General features: G+C 48.7%; 1 protein-coding gene across 1 annotated transcript in view; it reads right to left on the bottom strand.

Moving 5' to 3' along the window:
- The window catches only part of SAP130 (Sin3A associated protein 130), a 696,083-nt gene that overhangs the window by 308,712 nt on the left and 362,422 nt on the right, over window positions 1-24,949 (bottom strand). Inside the window, exon 16 of the mRNA XM_078665599.1 lies at window positions 23,265-23,366. Coding sequence (XP_078521725.1) covers window positions 23,265-23,366 — 102 coding nt within the window. The remainder of the gene's footprint in view (window positions 1-23,264; window positions 23,367-24,949) is intronic.

The following is a 24,949-nucleotide window of genomic DNA, read 5'->3' as shown; positions in this document are numbered from 1 at the left end:
CAGTTATGTATTCACATCGGGCCGAACACTTGGTGGGAGGAGCCCAACCTAGGCTTTTAAATGACTGAAAAAAACGTCAATTTCTCATTTTACCAAACAGCATCTGATGAGTCGAGATGACGAAACGCGTCATGCTGAGAGTAATAAAGAAATTTCAGAACCCCCACAGTGTGCTCCGTTCTGTTCCTTACAAGGGGACAATTTGTGGTGAATAAATACGTGCATGCTGCCCTGCACGAAGGAGGCACCCGTCAATGGAGTTCGACAGAACAGGCAGTGTTCGTGTTGCAATCTTAAGATACTCTTCTGTCAGAACCGCCGCTACAATGGACAGTATCTGCCACAATGGATTGCGACGAAAACAATGGCAAACCGATTACTTAAACCGGCTTTCCCAGATACAATTCCGCAGCGACTGACGAGTGGGGAGAAAAGCGGATTGTGAGGCTCTCAAACTACCAAGTGTGATGAAAACATCTGAGAGGCGAGTTACTTTCCCAAAGCGAGAAAATAAAAAGCTAAAATTGAAGAACCAACATCGCTATCAACCAAACAAACTGAGGGATTACTACAAGAAACAGACACTCAAAGATGGCGGCCATAAACAGTTATGTATTCACATCGGGCCGAACACTTGGTGGGAGGAGCCCAACCTAGGCTTTTAAATGACTGAAAAAAACGTCAATTTCTCATTTTACCAAACAGCATCTGATGAGTCGAGATGACGAAACGCGTCATGCTGAGAGTAATAAAGAAATTTCAGAACCCCCACAGTGTGCTCCGTTCTGTTCCTTACAAGGGGACAATTTGTGGTGAATAAATACGTGCATGCTGCCCTGCACGAAGGAGGCACCCGTCAATGGAGTTCGACAGAACAGGCAGTGTTCGTGTTGCAATCTTAAGATACTCTTCTGTCAGAACCGCCGCTACAATGGACAGTATCTGCCACAATGGATTGCGACGAAAACAATGGCAAACCGATTACTTAAACCGGCTTTCCCAGATACAATTCCGCAGCGACTGACGAGTGGGGAGAAAAGCGGATTGTGAGGCTCTCAAACTACCAAGTGTGATGAAAACATCTGAGAGGCGAGTTACTTTCCCAAAGCGAGAAAATAAAAAGCTAAAATTGAAGAACCAACATCGCTATCAACCAAACAAACTGAGGGATTACTACAAGAAACAGACACTCAAAGATGGCGGCCATAAACAGTTATGTATTCACATCGGGCCGAACACTTGGTGGGAGGAGCCCAACCTAGGCTTTAAAATGACTGAAAAAAACGTCAATTTCTCATTTTACCAAACAGCATCTGATGAGTCGAGATGACGAAACGCGTCATGCTGAGAGTAATAAAGAAATTTCAGAACCCCCACAGTGTGCTCCGTTCTGTTCCTTACAAGGGGACAATTTGTGGTGAATAAATACGTGCATGCTGCCCTGCACGAAGGAGGCACCCGTCAATGGAGTTCGACAGAACAGGCAGTGTTCGTGTTGCAATATATATATATATATATATGTATGTGTGTGTATATATATATATATATATATATATATATATATATATATATATATATATATATATATATATATATATATATTCACTGAAAAAACCATAGGTTTCACACTAGTTATAGTTAGCTGGAAGTTTTACTCTTATAAAACCATTGAAATTCCCACGTTATAGTTAGTTGGACTCACTATAACTTGCGCGTGCAATGCACTGCTGATGACGTCACATATTACATCACTCATGACATGGTCAGTGACATCACTCATGACATCACTGATGACACCATCCTTGTGACAGAGTGACAAACCTCCTTTCACTGTAATGTAAACTTTGAAACACATATTCAAAAATAGAAACTAAAATGTGTATATATATATATATATATATATATATATATATATATATATATATATATATATATATATATATATATATATATATATATATATATATATATATATATATATATATATATATATATATATATATATATCCGACTTACCCAGGCTGTGTGAACAGACCTGTGGTGTCAGTTTGGACGGCAAACCAGGGGTGGCACAATACATGCTGCAGCCCCTGGTAGGCCTAGGGTGCACCTTTGCCCTGGGTACCTATGGTACACTATACAGGTGCTGACAAGGGTGACCAAGTAACCAATCTGGTATGTACCTAAAGTACATGGTATCAATTTAGAGAGAACAGATGGGCTGTAGGCCTGATTGGCAGGTCCACAGCCACACTAAAGTCTAAAAACCAGAGAATCACAGCAAAAAGTGTTGGTAACCATAGGAAGCAGACCCTACTCTCCGACAATGGTTATTTATTTATTTATTTATTTATTTATTTTTGACACTTGTAAAGCGCACTGTTACGGTACGGTGTCCTGGCGCTGTCTTGATAACTCCTGAAGCTAATGCCCAGGTTAATTTACAAAAACCCATGTTTTTAGCTTTCGCCGAAAGGTCATCAGCTCAGGGGACAGTCGGAGTGCCACTGGAAGGGCATTCCAGGCCACCGCCGCCCCTCGGCTAAGACTCCTGCCTCCCCAACACACTTTCCTGATGCGTGGGGTCTTGATCAGTCCCAAAGTAGCTGACCTCAAAAGTCTACCAGGCTTGTACCAGTGAAAGTATTGCCCCAGGAATGCTGGACCTATACTGTGGATCGCCTTAAAGACAATGCACAGGCTTTTAAATAGGATCCGCTTCCTTACTGGCAACCAATGTAATTTCATTAGTTCGTGGGAGATGGACGCAAATTTGGGCAAGCCTGTAAGCAGGCGCGCTGCTGCATTCTGCAGTATCTGTAACTTGTCGAGTGCTCCTTGCTGGGCTTCAAGGAGCAGACTGTTACAGTAATCCAATCGTGAGAGCACCAAGGCCGTGTCCACTGTTTTTTTACATTCCCCTGGGAGAAACGGAAGAACCTTCCGAAGGATTTTCAATATCCAGTGGATGGATGAGGCCAAGGCGGTTACCTGAGGTCTATAGGAGAGTCTGTTGTCTATAAAGACCCCCAGGTTCTTAACCTTATTAACAGGAGTGGGAAGAGTCCCCATCTCTTCTGGCCACCAGCTCGGGCCCCAAAAATTGGCCGTGGAGCCAAACAGTATCACTTCGGTTTTAGCCGAATTGAGTTTTAGACAATTTCCGGCCATCCATTTGCTCACGGCTTTCATGCATTCCTGGAACTTGCTGGCCACGTCATTCTCCCTCCCTGGTAGCAGTGACACCACTATCTGTGTGTCATCTGCGTAAGATGTAAGTTCAAACCCATGGGAGCGGATGACTGGGGCCAGGGAAGAGACGTAGACATTAAACAAGGTAGGGCTAAGTGAGGAACCCCACATGGTGGTTGAAAGGCTTTCGACTCAAAGTCCCCCAGCACGACTACCTGGACCCTATTGGTCAAAAAAGATCTCAAAATGTCTAACGCCTTCCCCTGAACCCCACATTCCTCCAGCCGGTCCACCAAGATGGTGTGGTGGACCGTATCAAAGGCCGCCGATAAATCCAGCATAAACAGGGCTGCACGACCTCCGGAGTCCATCACCTTCCTGACCTCTTCTGTTGACTTGATCAGGGCGGACTCCGTACTGTGGCCTGGTCTAAACCCATGCTGTGAGATGTCTAGCCCCTGAGTAGTTCCTAGGTGTGCACTAAGCTGGATGTTCATAATCCTTTCTATGATATTGGCCGGCATAGGAATTCTTGAAATTGGCCGATAATTGTTGGGGTCCGAGATGTCCAAATTAGGCTTTTTTAGTAGCGGCTTGATGGACGCCCGCTTCCAGCTCGATGGGAACTCCTCCATCTCAAATAACTGATTAGATAATCCTGATAGCATTGGCTATGGGGGTTACTGCCAGCTTTGCAACTGTTACTGGGCAGGGGTCATAGGGTGAGCCAGATTTTATGCTCAACAGGTGTCTTTTGATCTCGGCCCCTTCCACTGGGACAAAGCCCAGCAATTTGGTGCCCTGGGTGGCTGCCGTCCGGCACCTAGATCTGGATGCCTTCAGGCTCTGTGCCACGGGGCTTCCAAAGATGCAAAAATCTTTTCCACCTTGCTTGCAAAAAACTGAGCCAATTTCTCGCAGAGTTCCTTGCTTGGAGGCGTAACTGCTAATTTAGGTGTGGCCAGGCTTGCTACTGTATAAAAGAGTTCCTTGGACGAGTTTTTTGCCCCAAGGATGCGTTCTGTAAAGTAGTCTTCCTTAAGTTGTCTTATTCTCTCTTTATATTTTCCCTGACTAGCTCTGTATGTCTTCTTCTCGGCTTCGTTGTAGTTTTTACGCCAGACTCGTTCTAGCTTTTTGCACTCGCACTTTAGCTCCCCGAGTTACTCTGTAAACCAGGGGGCTGATGGAACCGTGCGGGTGGGAAGCCAGCTTTTAGGTGGGGCCAGTTTAGTGCAAGCCTGGTCGATCCAGTTGGCAAAAGTGGTGGCGGCTTCCTCTGTTCCTACAGGCAAAGGCACCTTGGTGATGCCAGCAGTTCTTCCAATGCAGTCCCATCTATTTTAGTCCAGGCTCTGCTAACCTTGACTTCCTTCTTATTCCGTCTTGTCCTATGTAATGCCCCACCTTGAATTCTAAACCATACCACAGCATGGTCTGACCAGGCTACGGGCTCGGTCCCGGTGTATTGCAAGTCTGGGTGACTCGTAAAAATCCCGTCCAAGGTATGACCTGCTTTATGAGTGGGCCCAATGACCACATGCATTAGCCCCAGCCCTTCCATTAGGTCTTTTAGTGCCACTGTATCACTGTCCTGACTGGAATCCAGATGGAAATTAAGATCCCCAAGGACAGTGTAGGCCTTTGTACATAGTGCTTCCTCTAAAAAGTTACCCACTTCCCCCAATAACCCGGATTTGGTGCCCGGTGGTCTGTATATCAGACAGCCCTTAAAGGATTGATGGTCGATAAAATTAAATTAAATGCTAGGGCCTCACAAGAGTCGGACGCTATGGGGAGGAAGCTGCCTTTAATGGAGAAGTGATATATGACCGCAAGGCCTCCTCCTCTTTTCTTCGGCCTATCCAGTGTATATCCACTTGTTGCTAATGTCATTTTGTTTTTCTGACTAGTCTGAGTGGCATCCTGCTAAACAGGACACCAGTCTCTGTGCTTCCTCCCTAAATAGGACCATGGTGAGGACCCTACTGGTGTACCCTTGTAAGTCCCTAGTATATGGTACTAAGGTACCCAGGGCATAGGTATACAAGGGGTCTCCCATGGGCTGCAGCATGTATTATGCCACCCATGAGAGACCACTCAAACTTTAACTACAGGTCTGACATTGCAGCCTGTGTAAGCTGGTGCTAGCACTACTTACAACCGATCTGTTATCTTATATCTGAGGTCACTACACTTATAAACTATAAGTCACCCCTAAGGTAGGCCATTAAATCCTGAAGGCAGGGTGCTTGGTTAGAAGTGTGAGGGTGCCCCTGGATAAGCAGGACACCCCTACAATTCCTGGAGTCCATTCTCCAGGCGTTGTAAGTGCATCAGCCATTACGATACATAGATTGGCCATGTGTCATTACGCGATGGCTAACTCTAAACTGGCTGTAACAAACCCTGGCATGTTTGGTATCAAACAGGTTGGAATCATACCCTAACACTGTAAGCTGTGATGGGTGTATGATTCCTTGCACTCGGGGGCTCCTCCGGGAAGCCCTCCATGCTCCTGGTACAAGTCTTCCAGAGTATGACAGCAAGCTATGGGGAGGGGATGTGTTCTAACAGCTAGGAAATCTACCTCAAATCTGGGGAACCAGGTTTGAGTCTCGGTAATGACACTCAACATCCTGTGATTCTGAGCCTTTCTCACTCAATCTCCCTGTGCCCAATAAAAAGTAATGTGTCCTTGTGTAACGCAACTGGCGCTCATGTAAAGAGCTCTGATACCCGATACCTTCAGGTCAAGTTTGCGCAATATAAAACTCCGGGAAAAATCGCTATGGCTGCTGCCAACCACAGACACGATTCTGCCCTACTGCTGCTGAGCCATGCTCAAGCAGGGGAACAAAGAAAAATAGGTTTCATGTCACAGGGAGGTGTGACCACCTCCCAGACAGGACTTCGTGTATTTGGACAAGGTGGGGGTGCTTGCCAGCACCACTAGGCTGTTTTGAAGGGCACATTTGGTGCCCTACTTGCATACTCCAGCTGAAAGCAGTTCAGGGCGCTGTTGGCTCCCGCTCTGCTACAAAACTGGACAAAGGACATGGGAGTATCCTCCCCACTGGCCAGCCCACCTCTGCGCGGGACCCCTTAATCATCCCAACCCTTTCCTTTGGGTACTTCAAGGCTTACCTGTGGGTGGCTCTTTAGATTCGGCATGGGACAAGTTTCAGATCCGTAACCACTTCATCTTCAACTGTCTGGGCACTTTGTACTTCGTTGGACTTCGCTTTGGGAACCGAGACTGCAATTGGGAAGACTCCTGCTGCTCCTGGTCTTGTCGTCCTGCAAGTCTGCTGCATAGTCTGTGCTCCATATAGGTCCTTCACAAGGCAAGACAAGGAGTGTAGGAAACTGGCTCTATATATACTACACCAAAATGAGGTACAGTGTGTATAGAATACAGGTGACCCCAGAGGTAGGCAGAGGTTAAAGTTAGAAGGAACCTTACTCTCTGTTTGTAGTAGAGTGGTTGAGAAGTAAGGCAGTATCAGAGGACAGTCTTAAGCATTTGATGTACACACTCAGTCAGCAGATGAATTCACACACTCAATAACTGAACTCTAGGCCAAATGTTTTTGTATAAAAAAGTATACTGTTGTTTTATTTTTAGAACCAAGCAAGCCTGGCACAGGTAAGCATTAAATACTTTAAAGTAATAAGTTGCTGAATGTAGGACAGTTGGAAAATGCAATTGGAATTGTAGTTTGTTTGATTAACAGAGGATGCAGTAGGCTGCAATACTTCGCAAATACAGTACATTGAAATGAATAGGCTTTTCCAGTAAATTACAGGTAAGTTACATTTTACGTTACTTTTCTAACTCAGTGCTGGATACCTAGATTCAGCACTGGGACATTTCCTGTAAACAGGTAAGTAAATGTGTTTTGGTTATTAGTGCGTTTTCTAAAGAATATTTTTAGACTTCAAAACTCCACACTTCGAAACTTTTTGGGAGAAAAATTGTCAATGCTATCCTACGGAGGAAAAACAGGTTATCCGTTCAAAGGTAAGTTATCTACTGTGGGAGTTAAAGTTCTGGGGTTAGACTCAGGGGTCCCCCAGGGTCAGTGATGTACTCTTGTTACACCCTCAGCTGCACTAGGGCGGACAGCTGCAGAGTGTTGAGGCCCAATGTTATTCTATGGAGGATAGGGGGTCTCCGGTTGGTGGCAGCTAGCAAGCAGGCCACACAGCTGTGGGAGCAAAGCTCCTAGGGTTTAGCTCAGGGCAATTGGGGTTGTAAGTCAGCACAAAAGGTGCACCCTCAGCAGCACTGGTGCGGCAAGGTGCAGAGTGCTATTTTGGCTCCAGGCGCACTGTTTGCTATGGAGAGACTCCGGTCGAAAGAAACACTGTAGGCTCGGGGACAAAGATCTTCTGGGTGCGACCACCAATTTGAGGGGTAATTTGGGATGTCTTGGGTTGGTTAGGCACCGTTGGTTGGAGCACACAAGGACGTGGGTCGTCGGGTGCAGGGGTGCCTTTTGGCGTCTGAAAGTCTTACCCCGTCTTGGTCGCGGGAGAGGGGATCCTCTGGATTGCGGCTGCAGGCGTTTGCTAGGGTCTTGAGGCTGGTCTGGGATCTCCGGATCTTGGGTCATAATCGCCGGGGAGACCTCCTTGTCGTGTTTTTCCACTCAAGCTTGGGCCAGGTTCGGCGGGTGCACAGTGGGCTGGATTCGCTGTGTCCGTCCGGATCCAGAGGTTGCAGTTTAACAAATACGGTGTTCACGGGAGAAGCAGTCTTTGGAAGTGAAAGCAGGCAGGTCCTCCTGGGTTTTTGAGGTTGCTTGCTGCAGGATACCGGGATTTCGCAGGAGCAGGCTAGAGGGGAGACAGGCCGGTAGGACTGGGCCCAAGTCTGTGGGCGTGGTCCTCTTGTTAGCCCGGCACGATTCTTCGGTCTTTCTTCTTATCTCCTTTCTTGTTGTTTCTGGATCTGAGGAAGCATGGTTCCGGGTGCCTCCTAAATACTAGATTTAGGGGTGTTACACATAGGTAGAGGGCAGGGACCAATGAGTCCCTTCCCTGGGGTGGGTACACCCCCTATTGTGCCACCCTCCAGTGGGAGGGGGCTTAAGCCTGTCCCTGGTTGGTTGGGTCCCCCATCCTCAAGATGGTGGAAACTCTGAGTTGTGCTTCACCCCGCCTCCCCCACCTGAGGGATGGAGTTGGCAAAGGTGGGTACAACTCTATCCAGCACTTGTTGTTCCCGCCAGAGAGCACGTTAGATGCGCCCCTAAAAACCTACCGACTACTACTGTACTGGCTGACTGGTGTAGACCAATCTGCCAACACAGACCGGTTTCTGTCCCCCAACAGGTCAGAGCCCACAGAGAAAAACAATACCTGCTCCGACCAGAGGTGTTGTCGCCTTCTCCAAGCAGGGTAGCTAAGTGATCAGTATAACAAGGCAGGAGGCTTCAAAGACCTCTGAAAATAATGACCGAGTGATTTGACCTGCAGCTTAGAAATAACTAAGGGCCAGTACACTGCCAGCCCTTGTAAGAAGCTCGCTCTTCATATACTATACCAAAGTGACGTATAGTGTCCAGAGGAAGCCCAAAGGTAGGAAGAGGTAAAGTTAGAAAGCATCTTACTCTCAATTTGTGGTATTGTGGTCGAGCAGTAAGGCTGTATCAGAGGACTGTGTTAAGCGTTTGTTGTACACACTTCTTTTAGGTATTTCATTTCCTAGAACCAAGCACGCCTGGCACAGGTAAGTGATGAGTACTTTGCAATAAATATACAGATTGTAACAGTTTTGATTGTAATTGTAAATGTCCTTTGATTTGATTACAGTAGTGTTACTGATAATGCAATGCTTTTCAGAATACAGTACATATACTTTGTATAGGATTTTGAGTAAAGTTACAGATAAGTTACTTTTGAGATTACTTTGTATAGGATTTTGCGTAAAGTTACAGATAAGTTACTTTTGAGATTACTTTTCTTACACAGTGTAGTATACAGGGATACTACCCTGAGACATTTCCTGTAAACAGGTAAGTAATATCGTTTTTGTTAGTATAATTTTAAAGAATTTCTTTAGGTTTTAAAACTCAACAGTTCGAAACTTTTACGAGAAAAACAATTAATGTTATCCTTTGGAGGAAAATAGTGTTATCGGTTTTAGGGTAAGTATTTGGTAGTGGAAGTTGAGGTTCTGGGGGTAGACTCAGGGGTCACGGAGGGTCAAGGATGCATTCTTATTACACCCTCAGAGGCACTAAGGAGGCCGGGTGCAGAGTGCTGAGGACCAATGTTATCCAATTGGGGATAGGGGGCCTCTGGTTGGTGGCTGCTGACTAGCAGGCCACTGGGTTGCGGGAGCAAAGCTCCTGGACTTAAGCTCAGGGCAAATGGGGGTTTAGGCCAGCACAAAAGTAGCACCCTCAGCGGCACTGGGGCGGCCGGGTGCAGAGTGCTGCTGTTTTGGCGTTGGAAGCACTGTAGCTTTCAATGAGGAGTTTCCGGTTTGCAAAAGCACTGCAGGCTCGGGGACAATGGCCTTCTGGGTGCAACCACCACTTGGAGAGGTAAGTTGGGATGTTGGGGGTTGGTTAGGCACCGTCGGTTGGGCCACCCAAGGCCGTGGGGTGCATGGGTGCCTTTTAGTGTCAGATCTTCTTACCAGTTCCTGGTCGCAGTTGGGGGGACCTTTCGGGTTGAGGCCGCAGGTGTCAGCTTGAGGCAGGTCAGGGGTCGCAGGATATCGGGTCAGGATCGCCGGGGAGACCTCCTCTTGGTGTTGGGCCACTCGAACTCCGGCCGTGGGCGTCGGGTGAAGAGTGCTGCAAACATGCGGATCCTTGCGGAACTAGTCTGTTGTTTAAACAAATCCAGTGTTCACGAGAGACAGAGTCGTTGGGATTGAAGGCAGGCAGGTCCTCTGGGTTTGTTGAGGTTGCTGGCTGCAGGACCACCAGGATTTTCCTGGAGCAGGTTCGTGGTGGAGACAGTTGGTAGGGCTGGGGCGAAGTCAGTGGGCGTCCTCCACTTGTGAGCTTCGACAAGGCTGTTCGGTCCTTTTTTTCTTGTGGTTTCTTCTGGTCTGAGCAAGCAAGATTCAGGGGTGCCCCTAAATACTAGATTTAGGGGCGTTATAGGTAAGTAAAAAGGTTGGGACCAATGGGTCCCTTCCCTGGGGTGGGTACACTCCTATTAGGCCACCCTCCAGTGAGAGGGGGGCATAAGCCTTTCCCTGGTTGGCTGGGTCCCCCCATCTGCAAGATGATGGGGACAGAGTTGTGCTTCACCTCGGCTCCCCTATCGGAGGGGTGAAGTTGGCAGAAGTGGACACACCTCTACTCCTCACTTGTTTTTCCCGCCAGTTCTCCTGCCCAAAGTGGGGGTCAGAACCAGTAAGGACCAGTTGCTGAAAGCTGCAATTGGCCTGGGGAAGCTCACAAAGGCAGCAGCCTTTGAAGCGTCCCCTTCGTGGACCCTGCCCATCCTGGGGAGGAGGCTTGGCACCTTGTCCCAGGATGTGCATTGTTTCAGGCCCCCGAGAGCAGCAGGCTCTCGGCCAGGGGTCCAGAAACATGTCTGGTGGTGGCAGCTGAAAGGTGGGTTTAATGTGCTGAGAAGTTTGATACCAACCTTCTCAGTTTTCAGTGTAGCCATTATGGTGCTGTGGAGTTCGTAATGACAAACTCACAGCACCATATACTCTTAATGGCAGCACTGCACTAACAATGTCTAAGAATGGACTTACACTGTAGGGGTACAGGGCTTATGCACCAGTACCCTCACCACTGGGATAGTGCACCCAGCTAGAGGGGTGACTGATCTATGCCAGGGTAGTGGGTTGTAGGCATGGCACACAGGGATGTGTGCCATGTCGACTCTTCACTCTGTTCTGCACCAAGACATGCAGCCAGCAAAGGTAGAGTGCATGTGTGATAGTACAGGGCCTTTAAGGGCGGCACAATAAGTGTTGCAGCCCTTAGAGTTCTTCCCTGGTCACAGTGCCCTGGGTACCTGTGGTACCATTAACCAGGGGCTGTAGCCAAGGAAGGCCAATTGGGTTTGGGTTATTTTGGGGGAAAGAACATAGGTCCTGGGAAGCTGTTTGGCAGGGACCCAGCACACTTCCAGTCAAAAGGGCATCAGTAGTCTGGCAAAAAGAGTGTGTGTGTGTGGGGGGGGGGGTGTTACTGCAACAGAAACCCAGCTTCTCAAAGCCCTTCTCAAATCACCAGCAATCTCCCTTGGAGTAGAGGAGCTACTCAACAGCAACCCGCAGGCACAAAATTAGCAGAGTCTTGTTACTGTGTTGCCGCTCCCCGGTCAGTCCGACGCAGCATCCCCCAGGAAGAGGTACCTATGCTCCTAAAGGTCAGATCTGTCGCACCACTGAGTGAGAGGATACAAGGACTGACCGGAGCTGCACAGCACCAATACCAGGGCTACAGGATGCCTTGCAGCAACCAAGGTCTATTTAAGTCCAGTTGGGACTCAAACAGCACCGAGACCGAGCAGCAGAGGGATGTCAGCAACACAGACTCACTTCAAGAGTGGCCCAGATGCCCTGATTTCTGCACCCTCAACTGGCGAGACCAACACGGCGAGGACCTCGGACACACAGATCCCAGCCGACTTCTCTACTCTGCATCAGAGCGCCCCTGCAGTGCCCACTTGCTTCCAGGACCTTTGTGATCTGAGGCCCCCTTTGAGAACTCCCAGACTTGTATCCAAGTCCCCCTCTACAGCCTGTTTCTTGGTGGCCAGTGCTTTCCTCCAGCATATTGCACAAGCTACCAACCTGACTAGCACCTCTGCACCCAGATGCCCCAGGGCAGAGAACGAATAACTGCTATTGGTACTTTGGACCTTGGCCCCCTATGACCCAAAGTCCCAAAGGAGACCCCAAGAAACCGACCATACATAACCGTGTGCAACATATGCCTTTCCCTCCCCATGGGAAAGCATTACTGCGTAAAGACTTATTGAAATGAACATTTCACTTACCTGTAAAAATCTATATTTTAAAAAGTACTCACTTGATAACGAAGGTCTTGGTACAAAAAATTATATAAAATACGACTTATTTTTCTAAATTGGTCTCGGATTTATTCTCGAGTGCGTTTATCGTTCATTTATTGTCTCTGCGAGTACATCAAATGCTTAGCACTACCCACTGAAAAGACTAAACTGCTCACCCACACTACCACAAAAGAGCATTTAGTGCCATCATTTTTGCCTTGGTAAAACAATACGGAATGCCTGAACTCTTTACACAGTGTACCTCGTTTTGTTCCACTATATTACGAGCCAGCTCCTTACAGTGGGCATAACCCTGCACCAGAGTTCCTAATTCCCCCAAAAACAAGATGGTGGAATCCTTCTTTAGAGGAGCATATTAGGTAGACCACCTTAGAAGTGTGACTAGCTTGGTTGTGCAACACGACTACAAGCATAGCTAATTTCCCACCTCTCCTGCTGCCAAATGTGCCTCAGGGCAGGTGGTGGCATCGTCCAGGTCTGGAGGAAGCCAGGGTCGCATATCAACGTTGACACGGGCTTTGAAGCCCCTCGCCTTAATATGCTAAATCGCTTGCCATCCTGCTGGAGGAGGTGTGAACACCTTCCTCTGGAGCATGCATTGCTTCGGGCCTCAGAGAGCATGGGCTCTCACCTGCAGGGGGGGCATAAACATGTCTGTGGTGGCAGGCTGGACGATACCAGTCAGCCAGCACAGTAGACAATGGTAGGTTTTTCAGGGGCACCTGAAATGTGCCCTATGGGTTGAAGTCATAATAGATCTTGTACTGGCAACGGTACAGATTTATTAAGACAAGGTGTTTGATACCAACGACCATAGGTTTCAGTGAAGCCATCATAGCTGGGGAATGAATATGCTACTTACCAGTATGCATCTGTTCTTGGCATGTAGGGCTGCTGACATTCATATCTATAGCATAGATCGCCGCCTAGTGTTGGGTCCGGATGATTGCACATTGTTGTCCTGGAAGAGTCTTCGAAGTATCACAAGATAGGTGGCTCCTCCCCTGGACTACAGTGCGCATGGGCATCGACTCCATCCCCAGATTGTTTTTTAGCCATTGTGACAAAGATGGAGTGTAATAGTGTAAGCGATGGCCATGCTAAGAGTAAGTGTTAAAAAGTCTGCAGCCGCTACAGGCGCCGGGGAGGAGGGCGGGCGATATGAATGTCAGCAGCCCTACATGCCAAGAACAGATGCATACTGGTAAGTAGCATATTCAGTTCGAGGCATGTGGGCTGCTGAATTCATATCTATAGCATAGAATACATAGCAGTCCCTCCATTAACAGCGGCCGCCTGTGCCAGCTGCAGAAGTCTGAAAAAGCGTTTTAAGAACAGCCTGCCCTACAGCTGCCTGCTGCTTGGAGTGCACATCTACACAGTAATGTTTAGTAAATGTGTGTGGTGTAGACCATGTGGCTGCTCTACAAATATCTTCCAAAGGGATATTACCTAGGAAAGCCATAGAGGCCCCCAACTTTCGGGTGGAGTGGGCTCTTGGAGGGACCGTTAAAGTGCGCTTAGCCTTGTGATAGCAAATCTGAATGCACTTAACGATCCACCTGGCTATACCTGCTTTGGAAATGGGGTTGCCTTTGTGCTGGGCTGAGAAGGCAACAAAGAGGTGTTGTGTTTTCCTAAAGTCTTTGGTCCTATCGATGTAGTACATCAAGGCTCGTTTGACATCAAGAGTGTGGAGCATTCTTTCGGCAACTGTTTCTGGGTTCTGAAAGAATGCGGGCAGTTCAATGGTCTGATTGACATGGAACTGCGAAACCACTTTAGGAAGAAATTTAGGGTTAGTGCGTAGCACCACCCTGTTGGAGTGAATTTGACTGAATGGCTCTTGTACAGTGAGCGCCTGTAGCTCACTAACACGTCGTAGAGACGTAATGGCAATGAGAAAAGCCACCTTCCATGTTAAGAACTGAATCTCACATGAATGTAGAGGCTGAAAAGGTGGGCCCATCAACCTGGTGAGGACCACATTGAGGTTCCATACAGGAGCCGGCGGGGTCCTGGGAGGAATGACCCGCTTTAGGCCTTCTAGGAAGGCTTTAATGGCAGGCACTCTGAAGACGGAGAGATGCTGCCTGTTCTGGAGAGAAGCCGCTATGGCGGATAAGTGAATCCTGATGGAAGCGTATGTTAGATTGCATTTGTAGAGATGTAACAAATAGCAGATGATGTTGGGAGTGGATGCATCTAGCGGGTTGATGTTGTGTGATGCACAGTAAATGACAAACCGCTTCCATTTTGCTGCATAGCAGGCTCTGGTGGTGGGCTTTCTTGCCTCCCGTATGATATCCATGCATTCAGGGGGCAAGTCAAGGTAGCCAAACTCTAAGACTTCAGGAGCCAGATCGCCAGGTTGAGCTGTTGCGGATCTGGATGCTGAATGTCGCCATGGCTCTGCGTCAAAAGCTTGGGCGTGAGGTGTAGTCTTTGATGCGGTACCACGGAGAGTTCCAGAAACGTGGTGTACCACGGCTGGCGTGCCCACGTTGGAGCAACCAGGATGAGAGTCATCGAGTGTTGCTTTAGCTTACTTGCCACCAGCGGTATGAGAGGTGCTGGGGGAAAAGCGTACGCAAATCTGCATGACCAGTTCATCCATATCGCATTGCCTTGCGACTGTGGGTGAGGGAACCTGGTGGCAAAGCTTTGGCATTTTGCGTTTTCCCTTGTGGCGAACAGGTCTATCTGTGGATGACCCCACTTCTGGAAGTACGGGCAGAGTACTGATGGACGTATCTCCCACTGGTGCATCTGGTGGCTGTACCTGCTGAGCAGGTTCGCCATCTGATTGTCCGTGCCTGGGAGGTGTTCCGCCATGAGGAAGATGTTCCTTTGAATGGCCCACTTCCACATGCTCTGAGCCAGATGAGACAACTGTGGAGAGTGTGTACCTCCCTGCTTCTGGATGTAGTACATGGCTGTCATGTTGTCGGTCCGGATCAACACGACCTTGTTGTACAGATGTACTTTGAATGATTTTAGTGCCATGAAGATTGCCATCAGTTCTAGGTAGTTGATGTGCATCTTCTTTTGTTGCATCGTCCATAGTCCCTGCACTGTGTAGTGGAGTACATGAGCTCCCCATCCCTGGAGAGATGCGTCCGCCGTCAGGATGATCTGTGGGACAGGCTCTTGGAACGGTCGGCCCTTGCAAAGGTTGCGTGGATTCCACCAATGCAGAGAGTTGTATGCCCGACCGGTGACCAACACTAGGTCTTTCAACTGTCCCTGAGCCTGATTCCACTGATGCGCTAAGCATTCCTGGAGCGGGCGCATATGTAACCTCGCGTGCGGGACTATGAAAATGCAGGAGGCCATCATGCCTATCAACTGCATGAACACTCTCGCTTGAAGCGAGCGTTGCGGTTGGAACTGTTGGATTAGCGAGTGGATGTTGTTGATCCGCGCTGAAGTTGGCTGAGCCGTGGCTGCCAGAGTATTGATGGTTGCACCCAGATATTGCCGCACATGGGCTGGCTGAAGGTGCGACTTTGGATAGTTCAGCGAGAACCCCAGACTGTGAAGAAGGTGAATGGTGTGGGACATGTCGGCGGCGCACTGCTGGGCCGACTTTGCCTGAACCAGCCAGTCGTCCAGATAAGGGTAGACATGGATGTGTTGTCTCCTGAGGTGCGCCGCTACTGTCGCTAGACATTTGGTGAACACTCTGGGGGCCGTGGTCACTCCGAAAGGAAGGACCTTGAATTGATAATGCCGATTTTGAATGGTGAATCTGAGGTGTTTTTTGTGTGAAGGATGGAGTGGAATGTGGAAGTAAGCATCCTTGAGGTCTAAGGTTGCGAGGAAGTCTCCCTGATTGAGGAGTGGAAGAACCTGTTGCAGCATTAGCATGTGGAAGTGTTCTGAGAGAATGTACTGGTTTAGGGGCCTGAGGTCTAGAATAGGCCTGAGGGACACGTCCTTCTTGGGGATTAAGAAGTACAGGGAGTACACCCCTGTGCCTTCCTCCTCCACTGGCACGAGCTCTATAGCGCCCTTTTGCAGCATGACGAGAACCTCCTGCTGCAATAAGTGCAAATGCGCTGTGGACATAGGACGGTGTTTTGGTGGTATGTTGGGTGGAGTGGATGTGAGCTCCAAACAATAGCCGTACTGGATAAGTTTCCTGACCCACCTGTCTGTGGTGATGTTTTTCCAGACTGGCAGGAACCGCTGGAGTCTCCCCCCGACAGGCGTGGAATGGTCTGGAGGCAGTGACAGGGCGTCACTGTTTGTTGGAGGCAGAGGAACGGGAGTTGTTGCTGCCCTTGCCTCTGCCCTTGGCGTTGTTGCCTCGATAACCGCCTCTATTTTGTTTGGGGTAAGAGGATTGCGCCCCACCTTTATTGAATTGTGTTTGCTGGGACATCTGGCCTCTGGAAACACCCCTATTGCCTGTGCGACGAAAAGTGCTCCCCCGAAACTGTTGGGATTGGAGAGCTCACTGAATCAAAGGAGAGAGGGAGGACTAGGTAAGCTAGTCCGAATCCCCGCTTTTATATATCAAAAATCAAGAAGGACTAGCTAGGTTTTTACAGGGAAGACTCAATGGAGTACGTATGTCAAGGAAAACCAGTAGGTTTTTGGAAAGCCCTCACCCACCAACCTAGTTGGTGGCATGCTTCATCATCGGGCCCACCACAGTGGCACCTAGCGTGCCCCGGGTGTGCTTCGACGCCAGATTACTGCGGAGCTGGTATACTTACTGAGTGTGCAGTGTGGTGAGTGTGAAGGTGAAGATTAAAAAGCCATACAAAAAATCCCAGCACCCGAGGGTAAAGACACTATTTTAATAACACTATTTTAATATTAAAACTAGGTTGGTGGGTGAGGGCTTTCCAAAAACCTACTGGTTTTCCTTGACATACGTACTCCATTGGGATTGGAGAGCTCCCATGGACTTGGCAGTCTCGGTATCCTTTTTTATTTTTTCCAAGGTGGTATCCACCTCAGGACCAAATAATCTGTCAGGGTTAACTGGTTGGTTGAGGATGGTAGTTTGGATCTCTGGCTTAAATCCAGAGATTCTGAGCCACGCCTGTCGTCTTAACATCACACTGGTGTTAATCGCCCTGGCTGCAGTATCGGCAACGTCCAGTGCGCACTTTATTGAAGCGTTGGAGATGAGCTTCCCCTCTTGGATAAGCATCTCCGCAGCCTCCTTATATTGATCTGGGAGATGTTGCAACAGGGTCTCTAGTGTGTCGTAGTGTGCCCTGTCGTAGCGTGCCAAGAGTGCCTGCGTGTTAGAGATACGCCATATATTGGCCGCCTGAGCTGCTACTCTCTTTCCCGATGCTTCAAGCACTTTGGACTCTTTGTCCGGGGGAGGAGCTTCACCCGTGGTCTGTGAATTTGCCCTCTTGCGGGCATTAGAAACGACCAGAGAGTCCAATGGCAACTGGCCCTTGATGTAAGTGGGATCGCCAGGTGCCGGTCGGTATTTCTTTTCAATTCTAGGGTTGACCACCCTAGCTCGTGTGGGCTCCTTGAAAATGTCCGCTGCATGTTTGAGGACCCCTTTGAGCATTGGGAGAGTTTTCACAGTTTTCTCAGCTGCTGAAAAAGTGTCAAAGAGGAAGTCCACCTCCACAGGTTCAGCATGGAGTTCAACGTCGTGGTTCTGAGACGCCCTTTCAATCAAGGCATTGAATGCCGCAGAATCCTCAGTGGGAGACGTTTTGATATTGTCTATCTGAGGGTCGAGAGTGTGTTGCTGATCCCCCTGATCACCCTGGTCACCTGTGTCCACCCATGCGTCCTGTTGTGCATCAGGATCAGCGTGGGTGGGGAAGTTGTATTCGTCATCTTGATCCCCAGCATCCTCGGCATCGGAATAAGTTGGCGAGGGCGTGGCAATTCTTTGAGTCCGAGGGGTCAATGGTTTGACCAAGACTGGTGCATCAGAATCAGGCTTTTTGCGCTTTAAGGGAATGGTATACGACTCCAAAGGCGTCGTCGCCGTAATTTTTCGCTTGTAAAGCGTAAGCTTCCCAGTGTCTGCATCGATGAAGCGTTCCGACTGTTCCTACAGCAATGGTGGTCGATGCGTTGAGCCCCCAGCTGGGAGAGTAGGCGTCGACCCCACAGCACTGTGCGTTTTCGCTTCGGGCGCCGCCCGTGGTGCGAATGCCTTCGGTGGTAACGTGAAGAGGAGTGGCGTCGATGACTTGGAGGTGGGGACCGACTGTTTCGGTGCGGAAGGCGTTTTGGGGTCTTCCGCCGAGGGTTTGTCCCTGATACGCTTGAGTGAGTCCGAGACCTGCTTCGTGAATGAAGCGGACGGTTTCGCCGATACGACAGACGACCTCGGTCCAGCAACGTGGGAAGACTCGCTTGTCGACGTTTTTGGCTGGTCGGTCCGAGGCGTGCCTGTGGCGGTGCCCTGGGCAACCTTTGGCTCGATGCCTTTGCCGGTCTTCGGCTCGACGCCCTTTGCGGCCTTCGGTGCCGCGGCCTTGCTCGGCTTTGGCTCGATACCCGATCCGGACTTCGGCTCGACGCCCTTGCTGGACGGAGTCTGGGCAACCTTTTTGGGCTGCACCTCGACACCTTTAGTCTGCTTCGGCTGGACGGATTTCACCGACTTGGCCGGGTCGACTTGCTTCTTCGGCTTGGGCTGTCCCGACACCCCGGAGGACGAGGGTGTCGATGGTGGATCAGAGGGTTTCAGTTTCGATTGCGCCTGAACCACTTTAGGGTGTTCGGAGACCGAAGGTTGCACGTTCGGTTTCGATTTCTTCAATGGCGGCTCCGCCGAAGTGTCCGTAGCCGGGCCTGGAGGCGGGGCTGTGGATTTTGGTAGAAGGTCTTGGGTAAGGCCGATAGGCGATCCCTCGACCTGAGCCTTAGTAAGAGTTCGAACGGGGCATAGCTCGTCCTCTGAGCTATCTTCCATGGCCCCATAGGCCTCATCGTCGTCTCCTACCTCGTCGACGACGTCTGCTACGGGTAGGTCTTCGACATCCACTTGAGGGTCGTCTTCGACTTCTTCCGCTGGAGGCGAAATCTGCAGGTGAACGTCGTGTTAGTCTGCTTCGTCGCTGTCGAAGATGTCCACCGGTGCCGGGGCCGACTGCCGGGCCTCCATGCGCGCCGCGCGCCGAAGCCGAATCGTTTTCTTCGAACGAAATCTGGAACAAGCCATACAGTTGGCTTCATTGTGGTCCGGCGACAGGCACTTGTTGCACACCGGGTGGACGTCGATGTGCGGGTACTTCGATCCGCACACGGGACACTTCTTGAACGGGCTCCGTTCCATGTCGCGTCGTCGAGGGTCTTGCTGCGTCGACTGGGCCTCGAGCTCCAAGAGTCACGCGACTCCCTGAATGTCGAACTCGGAAGGCGAGTCCGAACCGAACAGGGCACCGAACGCAAACAATACCGACGATAAAGAGAGAAAGAAAGGCCTTTTGGCCTCGAGAATATGTCGATTCCGAACTGAGAGAACGAAAGTACATCCGAACCCAATGGCGGAAAAAAACAATCTGGGGATGGAGGCGATGCCCATGCGCACTGTAGTCCAGGGGAGGAGCCACCTATCTCGTGATACTTCGAAGACTCTTCCAGGACAACAATGTGCAATCATCCGGACCTAACACTAGGCGGCGATCTATGCTATAGATATGATTTCAGAAGCCCACATGCCTCGAACCTCTTAATTACCAGTGCCCAGTCAATATACTTAAGTTGACTTCCCAGTACACTTGTACCATCTAGTAATTGAATTAGACAGCACAAGGGCATATCTGCTCATGCAGATAAGCCCTAACATGTAATACAATACACCTGGACTTATGCTACAAGGCCTGCTGTAGGGGTGACTTACATATATTACATGCAGTGACTTTGGCATGGAACACAGTGAGTGTGCCATGTCGGGTTTTCACTCATGGTTTGCACCATGACACCAGCCTGCAATGGAAGGCTGAATGCTATTTGTGCTGGGAGTCCCTTAGGGTCTCATAATACATTTTGCATCCCTTAGGGGCCATCTTTGGTACCCATTCCCTAGGTATCAGGAGTACCGCTTACTAGTGTCTCACAGGGGTGCCAAAGTGTGTATCAATTGTGTTACAATGACTCTATTTTAGCTGTTTTAGGGAAAGAGCTCTGGCACTGAGGACTGGTTAGCAGGGACCCAGTGCATATCATTTGAAATACATAGTAGCAAAAAGTGAGGGTGACAAAATGGAGAATTTTCTACAGCGCCAATGGGCTAACATGATGGGAAACCGATGTCTTGCAAGTCCAACACCAACATCCAGCCCTCAGCGTCGATGGCAAACAGGATCTGGACCAGGATGAGCATCTTGAATTTCTCCTGGGGAAAAGCATTGAGAAGGTGTAGATCTAGAATAGGCAAAAAAACTATGTCTTTATTGAACACCAGAAAGTAGTAGAAATAATCACAACCTACTTCTGGTGATGGCATCCTCTCTACAACCCCTTTGGCCAAGAAGACTTTTACTTCCTGCAGTAAAACCGAGAGCTGGTCCCCAGTCAATGTTTGGGTGGAAGGTTTGGCGGGTCCAAAAGGAAGGAACAATTTGGAGGACTCACCTATCCCTTGTGATCATTTGCCAACCTGGATAGAGTCCGGATTCTGTCTCCCACAGGGTGGCTGTGACTGGAAGGGTACCTTAAAGAGGTTTGGCAGGTGAGGCTGCTGGGAGGGACTGCACAGGGGGGGGTGGGGGGCAGGGGGAAGTAGACGGAGTATCAGGCTAACCTTGGCAGTGAGGACAGTGGTCACCTCAGCATCTGCTGCAAACCTGCTGGATTCCCTTCTGGGGTGGGACATGCTGGCCTGGCGGTAAGGCACATTTCATCCACAGTCACAAAGGGAACACTGGAATCGTTCCTGGAGAGGCCAAGTAGAAAGTTCCAGACAGCAGGTTGGTAGCCCTACTCCTTTCAAATGATTAACAGCAGAAGGAGCCTTGTGCCTAAACAATTGAGTACCATCAGACATGTTGATCAGGGAGGACGGGACATCGCGAGAATCCAGTGGACTGCAGCCACGCATGGTGCTGAATGGCAACAGTGGTGCCTATAGCCAGCCAAACGCAGTTGGTGGTATCCAAGCCACTACGAATTGTGAACTTGGCTACATCACTACCACCTTGAATTGCCTGCAAAATAACAGGTCGACATTCTACTGGAGCACTAAGGTGGACCTATGCCACCGAGCAAAAGAACAAGGGATTAAACACGGATCTTTGTGACTGGGAGTGAATGATTGCAATGTTAGGCATTCCGTCCACAATTTGTTCTTTTTACTCCTGAGTCCCAAAGGGCATGGGTATAATGGTCCAACAAACTGGCATTGATTTATATAGCGCAGTGCCAAACTGGCATAATAGAATAAGCGCTTCCTGACAGTGTCCACTCTTTGACCCGCAGTCAGGGAAATGGTACGAAAATTGTTGGGGATGGTCCAGCTAGTGGAAGCATGCACCACAAGGTTCTCTGGGGAGGTGTGCTGTGACAAAAAAGGCTTGGGCGCCAGGAGTAGGTCAATGACAACTATTAACTCTAGCACCCTGTTTATTCGTATTCACCTTAAATGTCCCTGGATACATTTTCCACACAGGTCTGGACTAAGGAACTGGGGGGTAAGAGAAGGCATAGATTATGTTAACTGTTATTTCCCACTAAGCCTCCAGTTGTGTTAGAAAGTAATCGACAAGCATGAACATCACCGGCGCCATCTTGCCTAACAAGAAGCCATCATCCACACGTAAACGGCATCCATTTTAGGTGCCGCGGCCATCTCGCGCTTTGCAAGTCACCCATGATTCACCCTGACCCTGCAACCATCCCCGGTGCCCTGATTCAGCATGACCAAATGCACTAAGGTCATAAAACCTTGTCAGCCTGACAAAGCCCCGGAGCCACTTCCCACCCTAAAACACATTTGTCCTTTCATCCCCTGCACATAAGCCAGGCCTTCTGATAACCCCCAACTGCACCTGGCCACTTGATCCGGTCCCAGGCTGTAAACCAAGCCTTGCGGACGTACTTTATTGCCCCCAAACAGCAAGACATTGTTGCACAAACAGAAATGCTTGATCTTATCACTTGCACAACCTTTAGATCTGACCGATCCCACACACTTTTATGTCCTGCTGGAATGTCCAGCTGCAAGATGGCAATCATCTGTTAGATTTGGGAGGGGGAACGACAGCTGGTGGGTCTGTGTGGGAACCGGCTGGAGGCAGGAATTCCTAGGATGTTTGACCACTAATAAAGTTACTGAACATGGTATAAAAAGGAGGGCAGCAGAGAAATTGTTATAGCATCTCCCAAAGACATTCTGTGTGTCTGCGTCGACGTGTTCTCCTCTGGAGTAATAAACCTGTTCTTTGACGTCCAGTTCCCAGCGCCTGTCTCTTGATTTGGTAAATATCGATATTGGGAATTAGAGGCGCTTTGCGCCAAACAGCCTTGGTATTCGTTAAAGATTGGCTGTTTTTCCACAGTTGTAGGTGGGTGTATGTTTATTGCATAATAAAACAAATGTGATCCATAAAGGTTAGGAAACTGCTGTTAGAAGTATCCATCAGAAAAGTCCACATCAACATGATCAGGTTTATTTTGATGCGGTTTACCTGGACAAACCTATAGATAATTATATGCATCATATGAAACTATAACTGATTCATAATGCCAGTCACCCCACTATATGCACTGTCCTTTTCAAATATCAAGCTTACAAGCGGTCACTTTCAGATATTTCCTTTAGCAGCTTCTCCTTTCAGATACAAATACTCCTATTCTCTCTCACTCTTAGCTTGGGTCATAATACCTCAGTCCTTTCTCAATATCATTTTCTACTGGTTTGCTGTCTTCTGGACAGTCACTTGTTCATGGAGGTATGGCCAACATTGTTCCATGTCCAAAACAGATTTTAATAACCACTGCCTGCTCTCTTCCTCTATCAAACAAACCAAAGAAAGTTCTGGTACTCACCATGCATGTTGATAACATCTTACTAAGAGCACGAACCCAAGGGAAACACTTACCAAGCAGGTCTTGGGGACACAGAAGGGCTTCGTATGGAACTTTCCATTCGTGAACTGACATCTGGTGGCTGGGGTGGAATCAGGCTCTTTCTTACTGATAACCTGCAAGAGAGAGGGAGTGAGAAAGAAACTGAAACAAAGGCTAAAATTAAGCATAAATGATTTTAAGATTGCACAAGCACATCACAGACAAACTCCTGCACCAAAGAAATTGTTACCCTCCCTAGTGTGCATTAACAGTCCCCAGAAGAAGCAAGGATCCATAAAAATAAATCCTAGTGTTTGATTAATCATTCCTTGTACTGCATTATTCTTCCAAATGCAGTGATTCACTTGGAACTCCTAAATATTATCTTTACTCTATCTAGGCCATCGGACGTAGAGCTAAATATCGGATTAAATTAAACCATGTGCACAATGTGCACATCGCTAAAATGGGAGATTGTTATAGATGCATAAGGAGTAGTTTCTTACCTGTAACTCCAGTTCTGTAGTAGGGGTATCTATGTCATAATCTAGTGAATAGTCCCGCCCATGTGCGTGGACCCCGGAGCAATCAAAAATAATCTCTTAAGCTGTCTTCTTTGCAGAATCGTTGAGTTTGGCGGCATGGCTCCTGAGATAGTGCAATATGTACACTTGAATCTCCCTGAAGATTGCATGACTATACTTAAGGAAGCTAAGAGACCCTCCACTAGGACTTCCTATGCCTACAAGTGGAAGAGGTTCTGCATCTGGTGGACTTCCAAGCATTATGATCAGACAACCTGCAAGGAAGATGTCATCCTTCCATACCTTTTGCATTTGGCTCAGTCTGGCCTTAATTTTCATTCTATTAAGGTTCACCTCGCAGCATTGACTGCGTATAGGAAATTCCCTTCACAGACATCCTTCTTTCAGATCCCTGTGATTAAAGATTTTTGGGAAGGATTGAAGAAAGTGTTTCCTCCAGTCCGGCGTCTTTCGCCGTCATGGGAGCAGAATGTGGTGCTGTCCAGGTTGATGAAGGAGCCTTTTGAACCCATCAATAAGGCTTCTCTGCAGCACTTGTCATGAAAGGTGGCCTTCCTTGTGGCCGTTACATCTGCCCACAGGGTGAGTGAAATTCAGGCGTTGTGTTGCCAAGAACCTTATACTGTATTTCATGCTGCTAAGGTTGTGATGGGTACTCACCCTAAGTTCCTTCCTAAGGTGATTTCGGATTTCCATGTCAATCAGACCATAACTTTACCTACGTTTTTCCAGAATCCTTCCACTCCAGCGGAAAGGTCTCTCCATTCCCTGGATCTCAGAAGGGTGCTGAAATTCTACTTGGATAAGACCAAGGACATTCGTAGGTCAGACCAATTGTTTGTCAATTATGGATCGGTCAGGACTGGTCTTGCCACCTCAAAACAGTCCATCTCTAGGTGGGTTGTGTCCTGTGTCCAGTTATGTTACCAGAAGGCTAATAAGACCTAAGGGGTAAGCCTAAGGCTCATTCTACCAGAGGCAAAGCAGCTTTGCTTCGTAATGTTTCCATTGCGGAGATATGCAGGGCTGCCACTTGGAAGTCCGTCCATACCTTTGCTAAGCATTACTGTCTGGACTCTGATGCCAGAGCAGATGCTCAGGTTGGGCAGGCTTCGTTGAGAAATCTGTTTGCACAATAGAGGTGTTGTCTGTTTTTCTACACCGCCAGGTTG

Source organism: Lissotriton helveticus, chromosome 11 (assembly GCF_964261635.1).
Source record: "Lissotriton helveticus chromosome 11, aLisHel1.1, whole genome shotgun sequence".
Taxonomy (NCBI): domain Eukaryota; kingdom Metazoa; phylum Chordata; class Amphibia; order Caudata; family Salamandridae; genus Lissotriton; species Lissotriton helveticus.
This window is presented reverse-complemented; position numbering and strand designations above follow the sequence as displayed.